Source organism: Prionailurus viverrinus, chromosome D3 (genome assembly GCF_022837055.1).
Source record: "Prionailurus viverrinus isolate Anna chromosome D3, UM_Priviv_1.0, whole genome shotgun sequence".
NCBI lineage: Eukaryota > Metazoa > Chordata > Mammalia > Carnivora > Felidae > Prionailurus > Prionailurus viverrinus.
This window is the reverse complement of record NC_062572.1, coordinates 20,006,262-20,023,161: the sequence shown is the minus strand read 5'-3', so window position 1 is coordinate 20,023,161 and position 16,900 is coordinate 20,006,262. Positions and strand designations below refer to the sequence as shown.

The window sequence follows — 16,900 nt, the reverse complement described above, 5'->3', positions numbered from 1 at the left end:
CAACTGTAAAGTTCTTATATATGAGGTGAAATAATATCACTTGGGTTAAGTTAAAGATATATATTATAAGCTCTAAAACAACCACTGAAATAACATAACTAGAGCACCTGGGTGGCCCAGTCGGTTGAGCATCCAATTTTGACTCAGGTCATGATCTCGTGGTTCATGAGTTCAAGCCCCACATCGGGCTCACTGCTGTCAGCCTGTCAGCACAGGCTTTGGATCCTCTGTCCTCTTCTCTCTGCCCCTCCTCTGCCTGCGCTCTCCCCCAAAAAATAAATAAATACTTAAAAAAAAAACTTGTGCTTAGTTTTTATAGCAGACTCTAGGGAAAGTGTCATGGATGGATACAGTTCTGAAGATCTTTTAATATATATGTGCAAATAATATGAATAATCATTTTATAGAACTGTTCAAAGAAATAGAAGGCAATGAATTTAATGAAGTTGTGCTTTTGCCAATGCTCATTGGGTAAGTCTTGAAAACCTCACAATTACTGTAATGTCAACTGCAATTCAAGATTTCCTTGAAATAAAAGGAATGCTTGTTAAATATCCAATAATCAAAGACAAAAACCGGCAGTCTGTACCCATCCTTTCACTAACGTGTACTATGTATGAACTGGCCAAATTTGAATAGTCAAAGAAGGGAAAAACTTATTTGTAATATAGCTAGCCAAGTAGAAAAATTTATGTTGAAATTGGAACATTACGACGCAGATCAGTAATAATGATCTTATGCATTCTCCTAACATGACTCAATATGTCAAAGATTTTCATTGTCAACTGGCTGTTCTGTAATTGGCAGCAAAAACTACAAGAAAAATTTGAAGAATGCTTTGTGTTACTGATCAGTTTAGAAATGTTTTTCAAACTATGTAACGCCTCTTTGAATTCATTGTTAATAACATTGCGTTGACAACAGAGCTAGTGAATTAACTTGGACAGTTGTAGTTTTGAAAAGGATATGCTTTTGCTTCCAAGTCAAATAAATTCTCACAAAAAGATGAAACAGTTTGTAAGTTAATGACAAACTGTTTGAAATTTGGGTACTTAGTTCAGTTACTGGAAAACTTTTAAGTATATGTAGAACAACTTGGTATGTGAATTTACTTTTTCAAAGGTAAATTTTCTTAAACCTAGGGACACCTGGGTGACTCAGTCAGTTAAGCATCCAACTCTTGATTTCGGCTCAGGTCATGATCTCACAGTTCATTAGATCAAGCCCCAAGTTGGGCTCTGCACTGACAGCATGGAACCTGCTTGGGATTCTCTGTCTCCCTCTCTGCACCTCCCCGCTCTCAGAAATAAATAAATAAACAGTTTAAAATTTTTATTAAATCTAAATATAGATCAAGTACTTCTGGTGAAAAGTTAGCATGTGAACTGAGATGTGCTGTAAGTGTAAAATATATACCAGATTTTGAAGACTTAATGTGGAAAAAAGAATATAAAATATCTCAACCATGTTGACATTAATTACATTTAAATGGTAATATTTTGAATATAATGGGTTAAACAAAATATATTATTTAAACTAATTTCACCTGTTTCTTTTACTTTTTTTTAATGTGGCTACTAGAAAATTTAAAATTATATCTGGACACAGCCAAGGAAACAATCAACAATATGAAAAAGCAGCCTACAGAATGGCAGAAAATATTTGCAAACTCTATACAGGCAGACCTCATTTTATTGCACTCCACTTTCTTGCACACTTTTTTTACAAGGTGAAGGTTGTGGAAACTCTGAGTTGAACAAGTCCATTAACACCATTTTTCCAACAGTATTTGTGCACTTCATGTCTCTGTGCCACATTTTGGTAATTCTCACAATATTTCAAACTTTCTCATTATTATTATATTTGTTATGGTGATGTGTGATTATGATTATGACTTGCTGAAAGCTCAGATGATGGTTAGCATTATTTAGCCAGAAGTATTTTTTATTATGTGCATTTTTTTAGATATAATGCTATTTCATACTTAATAGACTACAATATGCTGTAAACATAACTTTTATATGCACTGGGAAACCAAACCATTCATTTGACTCACTTTATTGCAATTTTCACTTTATTGCAGTTGTCTGGAACTGAATCTCAAGATCTCCAAAGGTATACCTATATCTGATAAGGGATTAATATCCAAAATACATAAGGAACCCATACAACTCAATATCACAAAAACAACCAGTTAAATGGTGGGCAAAGACCCTGAATAGAGACTTTTCCAAAGAAGACATACAAATGACCAACAGTCATATGAAAAGATGCTCAACATCATTCATCATCAAGTAAATATAAATCAAAACCACAATGAGATATCACCTCACACTTGGTAGGATGGCTATTATCAAAAAGACAAGAGATAACAAATACTGGCAAAGATGTAGAGAAAAGGGAAAAAATATTAGTGAGAATGTAAATTGGCACAGCCTCTATGGAAAAGAGCATAGAGGTTCCTCAAAACATTAAAAAAGACTATTGCATGATTCAGCAATCCCACTTCTGGGTATGTATCCAAAGGAAATAAAGTCACTATCTCAAAGAGATACCTGCACCCCCATGTTCACTGCAGCGTTATACAGTAGCCAAGATATGGAAGCAACCTAAGCATCCAGGGGCAGATGAATGAGTAAAGAAAATGTGATATATATGGACATAATGGAATATTATTCAGGCTCACAAAAGAAGAAAATCTTGCCATTTGCAATAGCATGGATAAACCTGGAAGACATTATGCTGAGTGAAATAAACTAGGCACAGAAAGACATTATATGATCTCACCTATATGTGAAATCTAAAAAAATAACAATAATAAAAGTCAAACTCACAGAGACACAATAGTGGTTACCAGAAGCGAGGGTGGGCCTGGGGGGAAAGGGGAGATATTAATCAAAGGGTACAAATTTGCAGTTATAAAATGAATAAATTCAAGAGACCTAGGGTATGACATGGTGACTACAGTCAATTATAATGTACTGCATACTTGAAATTTGCTAACAGAGTAGATCTCAAGTGTTCTTACCACACACACACACACACACACACACACACACACACATGAAATGGTAATGATGGGAAGTGATTGATATGTTAGATTATGGTAATTTGTCAAAACATCACCTACATCTTAAATACACACAATTTTTATTTGTCAATCATACCTTAATAAAGCTGGAAAAAAATTAAATAACATCTGTGATTCATAGTATATTTCTTTTGAACAGCACTGAACTAGGATTACAGAATTCTGCTCAGGAGGCCGTGATCATAGACCTCTAAATGGCTACCAGCCAGTATAAGCAACCTCCCCCCCCCCCCCGGCAGCCCCCCATCCTTGTGGTCATAAATTCAACTTGCTTATTGTGAGAATCAAATGAGTTAACATGTGCAAAGTGCAAAGAAGGAAATCTAGCAAGAACTATTATGTTAGCTATTATTATTGTTACTAGTATTTTTTGTTGTTAGTATTATTAACCAAAATTTCAAAAAGTACAATTTAGCAGAAAAACATCTTTGGCAGAAACATCAAGGAGAGTAACGCTTGGCCCAGACTAAAAATGCTCACATCACCAGCGAAAGATCAAATTGCAAAAACCTGGGGCCCCTCTGAAATCAGTTGGCCCAAGTAGGACCCTGACTAGGGTGAGGCGAGTGAGGCATTTTCCTTGATGCAAAATTTAAGGGGGCATCGAAAAAGTCAGGACTCGAGAAATAATATCCTAATGTAATTGTTTTACTAAATCCAAATTAACGCAAAAATAAAGACAATGGCAGTATCACGGGCTTCTCACTTTGCTGCAGGCCCCAAGGATGGCTCAGAAAGATGCACAGCGACTGATCCTGCCCCTGTTAACTCACGCTTGGCCCAGTCCAGCCCAACTCGAAGTCTTAAGTTCCAGAAGTGCAGCGCACCCAGGGGAATGGGGGGGGGGGGGGGGGGGGGGTTGTACCTGGTACAGCAGTGAGGAAAGGCTTTTCGTTTTCTCACTAAATAGACCAACCCCTAAGGAAGACGGGATCCCCAACCTGGGAGGGTGGGGGGAGGGGGGAGGAGGGGACTTGGCCCTGCTGGGCCGCGAGGCCAGCAGGTAACTCCCAGGCTGCCCCGCGGCCCTTCCCGTGACGCACTACGGTGGCGGAGCCACAGCCAAAGCCAAAACCGAAGCCAAAGTGAGAGCCGTTGCCATCTCCTCTGATAGCCCGCACTACTCACCTGGCCCAGAAGCGCCACCATGAGCTTTTCGTGGTATGGCGACATCTCTAGCTGGAATGCTTTGGGCTTCGGCGTCACTAGCGCCCTAGACATCCTGGTGATGGTTTTGTACTTCCTGTTGGTCCTGGGCATCGGGCTGTGGGTACGTCGGGGCCCGGAGGGGAAGGCGGGGCCCTGGACCCCAGGCTGGGTTTGACCCACTCCCTGCCAGTCACCTGGTCCCGGACCTTGCATCCCGCCCCAGTATCCTGCCCCAGCCTATGCACAGCCCTCTTTGGCCGGTGGAAACCTCTCCACTCTCCCTGTTTCTACCTACTTCCTACCCTCCAGCCAAAGGTAAATAAATGCAAATCCTCAGTAATGGAGCCATATTGATTAATCGCACGTGTCCCCTCCACCACCCAAATAAATGAGCAGGCTCAAATCCCTCCCCCGTGCTCGCTGCCTGGAACCTGAGAGGTGTTTGATAAGCAGGCGCTGTTAAGATCATGATGATGATGGTGATAATAATGACAGCTATCTCTGATTAGGCCTTTAAGTGACAAGGTCTGCTGTGAGTGCTTCAAGTTCATGTCCTCACTACCCTGCTGTGAATAACATACTGTCATTCCCACTAATTCCCCAGTTAAGGAAACCGAGGCTCAAAGAATTTAAGTAACCAGGGAACGATTGGGTCCAGATTTGAACCTAGAGCTGTCTGATCTGACTCATGATCTTAATCCCTTTGCCTTGCTAGCAAAATCTCAAAGGTCACTAGTAACTTAGGGCTCTAAGTGTTCTCTTTAAATCTGAATAAAAAGCTTATTTCTTCGTACAAGCTTCTTTTAAGAGGGTGGAGACCATGTCTCCTTTATTGCCATCTGCCCACTAGAGCTTAGTACGTAAGCACTCAAAAAGGTGTCTTTTAACCATGCTACCCTGGGACAGGCCTGCATTCCAGCAAAAGATCAGATGGGTATGACAGCTTTGGTTGGTGTCATGGTGTCACCCCTCCGATAAGTTGTTAACCATCAGAAGCCTCTGCCTGGCCTGCTTCACCAAGCAGGAGTATCTGGTGACTGCCACCATTCACTAAACCGATGGGAGAGTTTTCATTCTGGGTGGCCCCCACCCAGCTGAAGCTTTCATGCCCATGTGACCTTCACTTTGGGACACTTCACCAGGTTATGAGCAGGATCTTACTGTGCAGAATCTTACTGTGCCTTTCAAAATATGATCACTGGACACTCTTTTTGAGGGCTTACACTAAGTCACTATGCTGCTAGTAAGCAGATAGAGTAATGGAGACATGGTCTCCATCCTATTAAGAGAATTTTGTACCAGAAGAGAAAATATAGGCCCTTTATTCCAAACATAAAGGAGAAATCTGGGGTGTTTATCCAGATCATTCAAACTGAAGATTTTTTTTTAATTGGCCTCAGTTATGAGAAACATCCTTCTAAGTACCCAAAGACACAGGGTCTCTGAATAATGAGTACTTATTTTTGGATCCTTCTTCTAGTGCTCTCATTGAATTGGGAAGCCCCCACCCAGTTTTGTCCCAGACTCAGTTGGGGCCTAAGTCTGGCCAAGGTCAGAGGACTGGTAAGCCATCTGGTCATTTCCTAAAGAAACCTGCTGTTCCTTCTGTTCTGGGAGCCATAAAACATACATAGTTATCCAGAATGCTCTGGTCTTTTCCCTTCTTTGTATTATCTTTCCATTTGTTCTTTTGGATAATCTTGTATTGTTTTTAATTAGGAAAATATTAACATGCTCATTGTAAGAGCGAAAAGATGCATAAATAAAAAATAAGTTACTATTCTTCCCCCATCCATTCCCATCCCTCTGAGATAACCATGGGTCATGTATCCCTCCCCTTTCTCAGTGCTTATCCAAACATGCAGACACACGTAGAATTTTGTGTTTTGTCTTTATAGAAGATGTGATCGTATCATACACATTACTCTGCAGCCTGCCTTTTCCCCCACTTACTATGTATGGAGAGAATCCTTTAGGTCAATGGATAGAGATACAGCTTATGTTGTTATTAACTGCCTAGTAGTCCCACAAATAGATACTATCCAGCTCTTCCCTACTAATCTACACTTAGATTGTTGCCAGGTATTGGTTTTGAGGCCAGGTATTGTTGTGTTGGTACTTTTCATCTGTGTAGCATGGATTCCCAAAATTGGAAGTGCTGGGTCAGAAGTATACATTTATTTGAAATTTTAGTAGATATTACTAAATGCTAATCTCCAGAGCTTGTTGAGATTTACATTTTTCACAAGCAGGATATGATCATGCTCTTTCCCCCAAGACTTGCTCATTACTGTGTGTGTGTGTGTGTGTGTGTGTGTGTGTGTGTGTGTTTTGCCAGCCTGATGGGTGGACAGTGGTAAGTCTTTGTAGCTTTAATTTGTACTTCCTAGACTCCTAGTGAGGTTGAGCATCTTTTTATTTGCCATTTTTTATCTGTGTTGTTTGCTTTTATCAACTTCTTTGTCATTTGACTTGCTCATCTGTTTTCCCCAAGCTGTCATTTGTCCAAACCAGTGTTTACTACTGATATTTGGGACCAGATAATTCATTGTGGGTATCTGTCCTGTGCATAATAGGATGCTTAGAAGTATCCTTGACGCCTGCCCATTCATAACCAAAAATGTAACCAGACACTGCCAAATATCCCCTGAGTGGTTGGGGAAAAAAATCATCTCTGGTTGAGAGCCACTGGTCTAAACTATTAATGGTGTCTTTCTGTCATTTGAGTTTTTGTTCACCTTGAAGAAGTCAACTATCTCTCTTTTCCTTTGCATCTTCTAGATTTCCTGCTTTTCTTAGGAAAGTTTTCTCCCATTCCAAATTTGTACAAATATTATCCCAAATTTTCTTCTAATAGTTTATAGTTTTTTCATATTTAAATCTCTAGAACATCTGAAAATTATTTTTATGTATGATTCAATGGATGAATCTAGCTTTATTTTCTTCCAGTTATTAAACCACCCTTTTCTTGCTGAACCAAATTGCCCACATTCACACAGATGGGACATCTTTCTGAAAGCATTCATCAACTCCTGTCTGCTGAGTCCCCCAGGGAACTGAGAAATCAGTCTTTGCTGCTAGTGTCTTGGCTCTTATAGGATGGTAAAGGGAAAAAACTTACACTTTTTGTTTTTGTTTTTGTTTTTCTCTGTTTATCAGTCTCAGCCCAGAGATCTTTGAGAAAGAGTTGGTTGTATCTTCTTCCCCCACCAGCCTGGCTGCTGTGGTGGTGTTATTATTCCAAGAAGAGAGCAGGGAGGAAGGAAGAGGCAGGGACAGGCACTTAAGCCACCTTCTCCCCAGGATCTGCTTTTCTTACTGTCTGGTCCTCTCTTTGTGGAAAGCGAGGATGCTTTTATTCTGAGAACAGATGAATTTTTTTTAAGTCCTTTTAAAAGTTTCCCAGCTGATGCTTTCCTTAAACAGTTCAGCTCTGGGGGCGCCTGGGTGGCTTGGTCGGTTGAGCGTCCAACTTCGGCTCAGGTCATGATCTCACGGTCCATGAGTTCGAGCCCCGCGTCGGGCTCTGTGCTGACAGCTCGGAGCCTGGAGCCTGTTTCGGATTCTGTGTCTCCCTCTCTCTCTGCCCCTCCCCTGTTCATGCTCTGTCTCTCTCTGTCTCAAAAATAAATAAACGTTAAAAAAATTTTTTTCTTAAAAAGTTCAGCTCTGCACATAGTAGGCCCTTGGTAAATATTTAGTGACTAGATGAGGTGAGACTAACCTAATGTGTCTGATTTGGAGAGTTGTTTCTTTGGTTTGAGGCTTTATGATGTGAGGAAATTGCATTATAATATAGATACCTCAGATGGCAGGATTTTTTTAATGTTTATTTATTTATTTTGAGAGAGAGAGAAAGCAGGGGAGGAGCAGAGAGAGAGGGAGAGAGAGAGAATTCCAAGCAGGCTCCATGCCCAGCAGGACTCGATCCTAGGAACTGTGAGATCATGGCCTGAGCTGAAATCAAGAGTCAAGACACTTGACCAACTGAGCCACCCAGGCACCCCTCAGACGGCAGTTTTTAAGTTCACTCTTCCCACAGAAACATATTTCTGTCAATCAGCTGACATCCTTAGGTCATGCCAGTCCTAGGCATTCCAGGAAATCCTCAGGATTGTCTTTTGGCCACATCAGAGTCTGGGAATCAGGGCTGGGGAGCCTGAGTAGAGAGGACTTGGATGTGTTGGAAGGACACTGTAACAATGGCAGAGTGACAGCTGTTCTGGAAGAAGCTGGGCGCATGTTCAGGTTTGCCATTCCTCACTAACCACTCATCTCCCAGACTCTGCTAGAAGCTATGACACTGGTTAACTAGTTGGGGGAAAAAATAAAGCAATATTAATTTCTCAGGAGTGTAGAGAAATGGAGATGTCCACACAATCAGAGCTAGAAGAGACTGTAGTCTCCTGCTGGGTGGCCAGAGTAACCCAGTGAGTAGGGGCTTCTATTCCTAAAAAGAAAGAAAGGGAAAATGGATTTGGGGGGTCTCTGCTAAAGAGATTTATGCATAAGTGAAGGTGATCGTTTGAGAGATCTGTGTCTTTGGAGCAGTTTGTTTCTTGTATTTCTATTGTTCATTTGTTTTTAAGGCTATCCTGTCAAGCAGTCGTGGGACAGTAGACGACTTCTTCCTGGCTGGCCGCAATCTAGCATGGTGGCCGGTGAGTAAGGCTTGCATGTGGCAATCCGCTTAGGCGGCCACATGTTAACTTGTCTGTTACTTTAATGTAGATATCTTATACCCAAAATAACTTGAAGTTGCTAAATTGGGAAAGTCATTTCATTAGAGTTTGCTTAACTCGTAAGTAGTTTCTTACCAAAATGTTTTCATTCAACTCAGTTTAATTCACTAACCATTTATTAGGTGCCTGGTATGTACAAAGCATTGTTCTAGGTTCCAGGACACAGGTGGGGAATAGACAGTCTTGCCTGCTGGAAGCCCACAATCTAGAAAGGGAGTTATATGTGTATCCAGCAAATTGCATCACATTACAGTGCAGGACAGCAGTGAGTCTGGTGGGAGGTGCACAGGCCAGATACTGATGAAAGGTAAACTCAGGCTTGCTGGGTGGAGGGGGTACAAGACGGGAAAGGTCTTCTAGAGGTAGGGTTATCTGAGCAGGATTTGGAGGTGGAGTAGGTGTTTACAGGTAGAGTGTGAGGGCATCCCAGGCAGAAGGAACAGCATATACCAAAGCTTGGGTATGGAACAGCATGATGCTAGATGGAGGGAGGCAGGGTAGAAACCATTTCTTGTCTTTTATGTATTATTCATTATTCAAAGTGATTCCATCCAAGAGGAGTGCCTCAAAACCCCCACAGCAGAAGAGGCAGCTGCCTGTCCATGACCCTGTACCCAGGATAGAGTGGGTAGGAGTGCCCCAGGGAGGAGGAAGATGTGGGTCACCAGAAGGGCCCAACCTCCTAGGACCCAAGGCAAGCCTGAGCCAGCACTGCTTTATAACTTATTATGTAAAAATAGGGGTGCCTGGGTGGCTCAGTCAGTTAAGTGTCCAACTTCAGCTCAGGTTGTGATCTCATAGCTCATGAATTCAAGCCCTGCATGGGGCTCTGTGCTGACAGCTCGGAGCCTAAAGCCTGCTTTGGATTCTGTGTCTCCCTGTCTGTCTGCCCTTTCCCACCTCACACTCTCTCTCTCAAAAATAAACAAACATTAAAAAAAATTAACTGTAAAATGTACATGTAAAATGTACATGTACATGTAAAAATGTACATGCATTTCCAGCACAGGAATGTAAGGTACATTTAGAGAATTATATAAGAAGCAGGCCCTTACTCATTAATATTCTTTGCCCTCAAATGTTAACCAGTCTTATGGCAAAGATTTTTTTTTCACACTGGGGTAGCACTTCAAAGAGAGAAATCTTGTCTCAGAAGGAGAAATTGCCTTTATTCAAAGGGAAAAGGAAAGTACACTTACTCTGATGGAGCCAACAACCTAGCAGAAATGGCTTTGCCTCTTAGCTGGGAGATTTGGGGAAAAGCATTTTCCTGGCATTTAACTCTCTGAATTATACTTGAATCTTCTTTTTTTTTTGTAAACCTGCTTTAGAAAGAGATTGAATGCAGCAAAAAAATGTTTGCAATGGGCCTCCTACCTTAGTTTATTTTTCTGCAGAGGATTCCAGCAACACAGCCTCTTCCTGGGCTGTGAGGCCCCCAGTCTTTTGCCTGAGCCACTTAGACCTGTAGTCATGTTTTCTGTACCTAGAGAAATGACAATCTTCTTCCCATATTACCTCATAAAACTGACACTTCTAACGGTTTCCAAGAGACAGTAACATGCTTTGCCCTCCCAATGTTTATGTATGTTATGATTTATTAATTTCTTTGCTGTGGCTTCTCTTTTCATTGTTAGGGTTATTGCTTCATGAACAAAATATTTTATGGTGTTAGTAAAGGAAACTAAAAGAATGATTTTTGCCACTCTGGCTATCTTTTTTGTTTTATATTCTTATTAGCAGATGCCTGATGGGTATCAGCTGCTCGTGTTGAGGCCCTCCATGTGACTGACTTTTCTTTCTCTCCTTTTTTTTGTTTTTAATTGTACATGGCTTATTCTTGTGCCCAGTTCTCAGTGCTCATCTAAGCTGGCTTGGCAGTGGTGAAACTCTGAGGCTCTTAGTCCTTCCTCCCTCCCTCCCTGTTTTGTCGCCTTGCTCTCCTCCTTTCCAGCTGCCTCCCCAGCTGCTCATGGTCAGTCTCCCCAGCTGGTTTTCCCCCATCTCCCTCGCTTCTTAACACTGGAAGTCCCCAGGGCCCACGCCTGACTGCTTCTCTCCAATCACACTCAAATACTTGGCAACTCGTCTAGCTCATGGCATTGAATATCAGTTACATGCTAACAAATCACGGGTCTCTCATGTGAACTCCAGACTCACACATGACACCTGTACTGTTTGACACTGCACTTGAGAGGTCTATCAGGTATCTCAAACTGAACAAGCCCCAAAGGGAGCCCTGGACTTCCCTCAGCAAATCTGCTTCTCTCACCACCTTTCTTGTCTCCTGAATAGCAACTCCATCTCCTGGTTGCTCTGGTTAACAAACATTGAGTCTTGTTAGATGCTTTAGTTTCTCTTGTACCCAATGTCCCATCTATTAGGAAATCCTGCGACTCGATCTAAAAAATATCTTTCAAATCTGACCACTTTCCATCAACTCTGCCTCCAGGTCCATGCTGCTATTGTCTCTCACCTGGATTAAGTATAACAACTTGTTGAGCTCCCTCCTTCTACCTTGGCTCTTCTATATGCAATCTCAACAGAGCAGCTAAAGAGAGCCTATTAAAACTCAAGTCAGACCATGTCACTTTTCTGCTTAAAACCCTGTTGGGGTGCCTATGTCACCCAAAATGAAAGTCCAGCCCCTTACAGTGGCTGTAGAAGGGCACAGATGTCCTGTACCTCGTTACCTCTCTGACCTTGCCTCCCAGGATGCCTGTTCCCCATCTCTAGCCAGTGTCCTTGAACAACCCAGCTGTGTTTCTGCCTCAGGACCTTTGCCCCTGATGCTTTCTCTGGCTGGAGCACTCTCCCCAGAATCCCCATGGCTTATGCCCCCACCTCTTCTGGTCTTCTTCAACTCTTCTCTCAGACAGTCTACCCTGACCACCCAATTTCCCAGTACTTCCTATCCACCTCTCCAGTTTTTTTTCCTCTATAGTATTTATTACTATCATGCTATAAAATAATCTTCTAATTTATTTTGTTTATTCTCTTTTTCCCAAAAGAATGTTGGCTTCATGAGAGTAGGGATTTTTGTCTAGTTTCCTCACTAATGTATCCCTAATACCTAGAACAGTGCCTGGGCATAGTTGGCAATGGACATTTATTAGTAGTTATTAAATTAACAAATGGTGCCTTTTAAAGCTATCTTTTAATTTAATAACATGCTAGCAACTTCCAACATCTGTATAAACATAGATAGGTAGATTTATTTTATATTTATATACAGTTGCATAGTGTTATATCATATGGACATTCCACCATTTAAATACCATTTTATTGGGCAAATTAGACTGTATATAGTTTTTAACTATTATGGTAAATGTAGTGAACATTCTTTTTTTTTTTAATTTTTTTTTTCAACGTTTATTTTTATTTTTGGGACAGAGAGAGACAGAGCATGAACGGGGGAGGGGCAGAGAGAGAGGGAGACACAGAATCGGAAACAGGCTCCAGGCTCTGAGCCATCAGCCCAGAGCCCGACGCGGGGCTCGAACTCACGGACCGCGAGATCGTGACCTGGCTGAAGTCGGACGCTTAACCGACTGCGCCACCCAGGCGCCCCTGAACATTCTTAATAATAAAAATAACTACTATTATTTGAGTATTTATTATGTGCCACTTCTAAGACTTTTTTGCCTTACAATTGTCCCTGTTAAGGTATTTGATATCTGTATGTTCTCAACGATGGCTTATTAGTGTATTTTACCTTGTAAAAGGTAGTTCTATAAGGTAACTATAAAGTTACTTTAAAAAATTTTTTTTATTATTATGTTTATTTATGAGGAGGGGTAGAAAGAGAGGGGGGGGAGAGAGAGAGAGAGAGAGAGAGAGAGAGAGAGAGAGAGAATCCCAAGCAGACTGCACCGCCAGCACAGAGCCCAACGTGGGGCTTGAACCCATGAATCTGAGCCAAAATCAAGAGTGGATGCCTAACTGACTGAGCCCCCAGGGGCCCCTAATGCTTTTGATCTTGAATACTACTTTATCTTATGTCAATATTGTCAGTGATGAGGTGTTTGTTTTTACCTAAAAGGCTTCATTATTTTCAACCTCTCTTGATTATTTAGTTTAAAATCTATCTCATGTCAAAGGCATCATAGGGATTTTTGTTTTGAATGGAGTGGCTATCTCTACTCAATTAAAAAGCTGTTATTGGTTTAGGAGGGATTTTGCTCATTTAAATACCTCTAGGAATTTTTTCTTTTGAAAGTAACAGATGTTGATTGTAAAAAGCCCAAAAGTTATAGTCTAAGTATAGAACTTGAAATTTTCTCCTCATTCCATCTCTATAACCATAACTCCAGAAATATTTTGTTATATATATATGTATATATATATATATATATATATACATATATATATAAAACCAGAACCGTTCCTATGCATATATAAGCATGTATCTGTGCAAATGTAAGATGCACACATAAAATTTTAATGAGATTATATCATACATACTGCTTACCTTATTGTTTAATGAAAAGCTCCTTTATTCTTTCTGTATGCTACATTGTATTTCATCATATTCATGCACCTTAGTATTTTAACCAATCACTTACAACCAGTTAGATTATTGATATTTTTAAATTATTTAGACAATGGTGAAATTGCACTCTGCTAATATTTCTGCATTAGGGAATTGCAAGTAAGTGGGTGGAGCATGTGAAATGTGGCAATGTAAGAATGGCCATTCTTTTTTCATGTTCTCTCTTCTCACTTGGCTTCTAATCTGTAGGTAGGGTGTTTGTGTAGAAGAAACATAAATGGGAATTCTGCCCAGGGAATAATCCCTTGAGAAAATGGAAAATTCGGTTTACATTTGTGAAAATGAATTCTTGGAGTTGGACTGATAGTTCTGCTAGGTAATCACCTTTTGATTTTCAGATAGGCGCTTCTCTTTTTGCCTCCAGTATTGGCAGTGGCCACTTCATGGGCCTGGCTGGAATAGGAGCGACTTCAGGGATTGCTATTGGGGCCTTTGAATGGAATGTAAGTAATACCTTGTGCAGCAACTAACCTCCCTCTTTATCATTGTCCAAATAAAACTCCTAAATATAAAAACTTGCTTTCTACCTCTGGTAAATATTGAAGACCTCTTAGAAGTCACAGAAGAAAAGAACCAAGTCTTTGATTTTCAAAATGATTGTGCTAGTTTTCATTCTTCTTAGTTAATGAAGTTAATGAAGAGACAGAGAATGTTTACATCCCAAGGGCCGTAGGAATACAATGAACAAAGAACTTTTAGGAGACCATCCTGGGAGGAAAAAGAGAAAAGACCATATTAACATTTAAATATATGTGTACATACATATTTATGTGTAGATATACATACAGATATATATGTGTATATGTGTAAACACACAGATATATGTGTCTATATGTACATGCATGTGTGTATGTATATGCATGTGTATATTTGAAGTATGTATTGAGAATGGGCTCAACTGTGCTCTTCAGGATATTCAACTAATTACTACAAAACTCCTAAATGACTTCCTAAGAATACCAGGTTGGAACCATAAAACCTATTAAATGGATTATTTATTTAATCTGTGGGATATATTTGTTGTAGAACATAGAATTTGTTTGCCTAAATATAAGTGAATTTATAAGTCTTGTGCTTATTAACTTATTTCTGTATAAACCATCTGACTTTTCTGGGTAAATCAGAAAGCTCCGTACTTTCTGAGTCTCATCTTTCTCCTTATAGACTACAAAAATAAAGGACACTTCTAGCAGAGTCAATTTCAAACCTAGCAAAAAGCCCTGGCCTTTACCACCATTTACTTCTCAGAATTTACTAGCATCTCCTTTATAAATTCAACTTACCTTACCCCTTCTTTGTAAGAAAGCCAGAACCAAATTTATTACTTATTTTCAATAACTTGTATGAAATTTTGGTAGAGTTTCTCCCTCATTTCTCTGAATGGTTTCTGGTACTTCTTTTTTTTTTTTTTTTTTTTTTTTTTTTAACTATCTTCTATATATAAGCCACCTTTGTTCCTCTCTGGAAGTATACAAACAATATTAAAAATAAATACCTTGAAAACTGGCTCAGTTAAACCTCCCCCTCCCCCCCCCCCCCCCCACCAAATTAAGAAGGCACTCTTCCATAGGCAAAGATCAAGTGCCTGTAAGTAGTTTATTGTACTAGAAGGTGCGTGCTTGGGCTGTTGTTTATAAGGTTCCCCAGTACTGATACATTTGTTAGACTCAAAACAGAAGTCACTAAGCTTGTATCTCATTTAAGAGCTTGCCCTAGATGGAACCCTAATGTAATTCTCTTTCTTGGTTTCAGGCTCCGTTTCTGCTGTGTGTTCTTGGTTGGGTATTTTCTCCTATTTACATTAAGGCTGGGGTGAGTAGCCATTATCAGTTACTCTGTTCTCTATAGTATTTTTTCTTACAAATATTTCATGTGTACATAAACATATCCTGGAGGCAAGTTAAACTTCTCAGTCTTTTGATCGTTTTACTGACTTCCCTAAACCCTGAGAAATGCCTGAAATAACATCACTCGGCCTTGGGTACACAGATGCTGGTAATTGCCTGCTGTTTCCCTCTGGACCTTATTCAAGGGTTCACTTTTTAGGGCTTTTACAGAAAACGTTTGAAAACTTTATCTAAAAATAAGACCTAAATAAATGAAATGAACAACTATGTTAATTACTAGAAGACAATATCCTAAAAATGTTAGTTCTCTCCAAATTAGTCTGTGCTGGGAATGAGATTCCAAACAGAATTTTTTTAGAAACTTGACATGCTGATTCTAAAATGTATGTAGGGGACAGCTGGGTGGTTTAGTCGGTTAAGTGTCCAATTCTTGATTTCAGCTCAGGTCATGATCTCATGGTTCATGAATTTGAGCCCCATGTCGGACTCCATGCTGATATTGCAGAGCTTGTTTGGAATTCCCTCTCTCTTCCTCTCTCCTTCTCTCTCTGCCTCTCCTCTCTTCATGCTCATGCTTTCTCTCTCTCTCTCTCAAAAATAAATAAATAAACTTAAAAAAATTTATAATAAAATGTATGTAGGAGATAAGGGGATAAATACATGTCAGTGACCAGCTGAGAGAGAATAGAGACCATCTGGCCTACACATCTGTGAAGATATGTGGAATAACATCATCAACATGGTGGAATAAGAGCTTTCTGCCATCTTCCCTCAAAGAACACCAATTTTGTAATCACCCACAGATAAGAGGGCCTTTGTGGAAGACCAGAATTCCACTAGAGAAGTTCTAGCACACTGTTGGAAAAAAGAAAATCGAAGACTGGATGTAATGAAGAGAGTGAGAGGAAGAGTTTCAGTGTACCTATGTCCCACCCCTTCCCCAAGGTGGCACAGCTAAGTGCCAAGAGAGACCTTCTCAGCCTGAAATTTCTCCCACAGGGGAAATTGAGAGTATGGGAGTAAGTGTTCAGCAATCCAGTTGTGCAGAAGTCTGCCAAGAGGACCCACTTGTTTCTCATCCCATCCAGAATATGGAGGTGTGCCGCACATCTAGGAGGCTGAGGAGTGGCTGAGAGAACAGCAGCCATGGCTCTCAGCCATGATCAGAGGAACATGAATCCTACTAATTACTTTGCAGACTTATCAGGAAGCCTGCCAGTGAGCCGCTGGGGTCTCCTCACCTATAGATCCCCTCAATTGGCCCAAGGGCACCCCAGCATGCCACACACCTCACCCACATGCACCTCCACCCTCTGGCCAGCTCTCTTTCTGCATCCCTGATGGTGGCAAGAGCAAGTGTTTTTTGTAGAAGGTTAGTGAGCATTCACAGAAAGCCATACTGACTCTGTGGGATTGAGGAAAGCACACTAACTTCAGCATTGCCCTAGGGAAAGCAAGCAAAGGGAGGCTGTCAGAACTTGGCCTGGCTTTGCAGGATCAAGAGAAGACATATAATCTT

General features: G+C 40.6%; 1 protein-coding gene across 4 annotated transcripts in view; it reads left to right on the top strand.

Annotated features, from left to right (window-relative positions):
• Positions 1 to 4,152: 4,152 nt before the first annotated feature.
• LOC125149153 (sodium/glucose cotransporter 1-like) overlaps positions 4,153 to 16,900 on the top strand; it is a 58,851-nt gene continuing 46,103 nt past the window's right edge. Inside the window, exons 1-4 of one of the 4 annotated variants that reach the window (XM_047827891.1) lie at positions 4,153 to 4,361; positions 8,830 to 8,901; positions 13,873 to 13,977; positions 15,287 to 15,346. In XM_047827891.1, coding sequence (XP_047683847.1) covers positions 4,239 to 4,361; positions 8,830 to 8,901; positions 13,873 to 13,977; positions 15,287 to 15,346 — 360 coding nt within the window. In that variant the 5' untranslated portion in view covers positions 4,153 to 4,238. The remainder of the gene's footprint in view (positions 4,362 to 8,829; positions 8,902 to 13,872; positions 13,978 to 15,286; positions 15,347 to 16,900) is intronic. The other 3 variants (XM_047827894.1, XM_047827893.1, XM_047827892.1) reach the window with 3 other exon arrangements.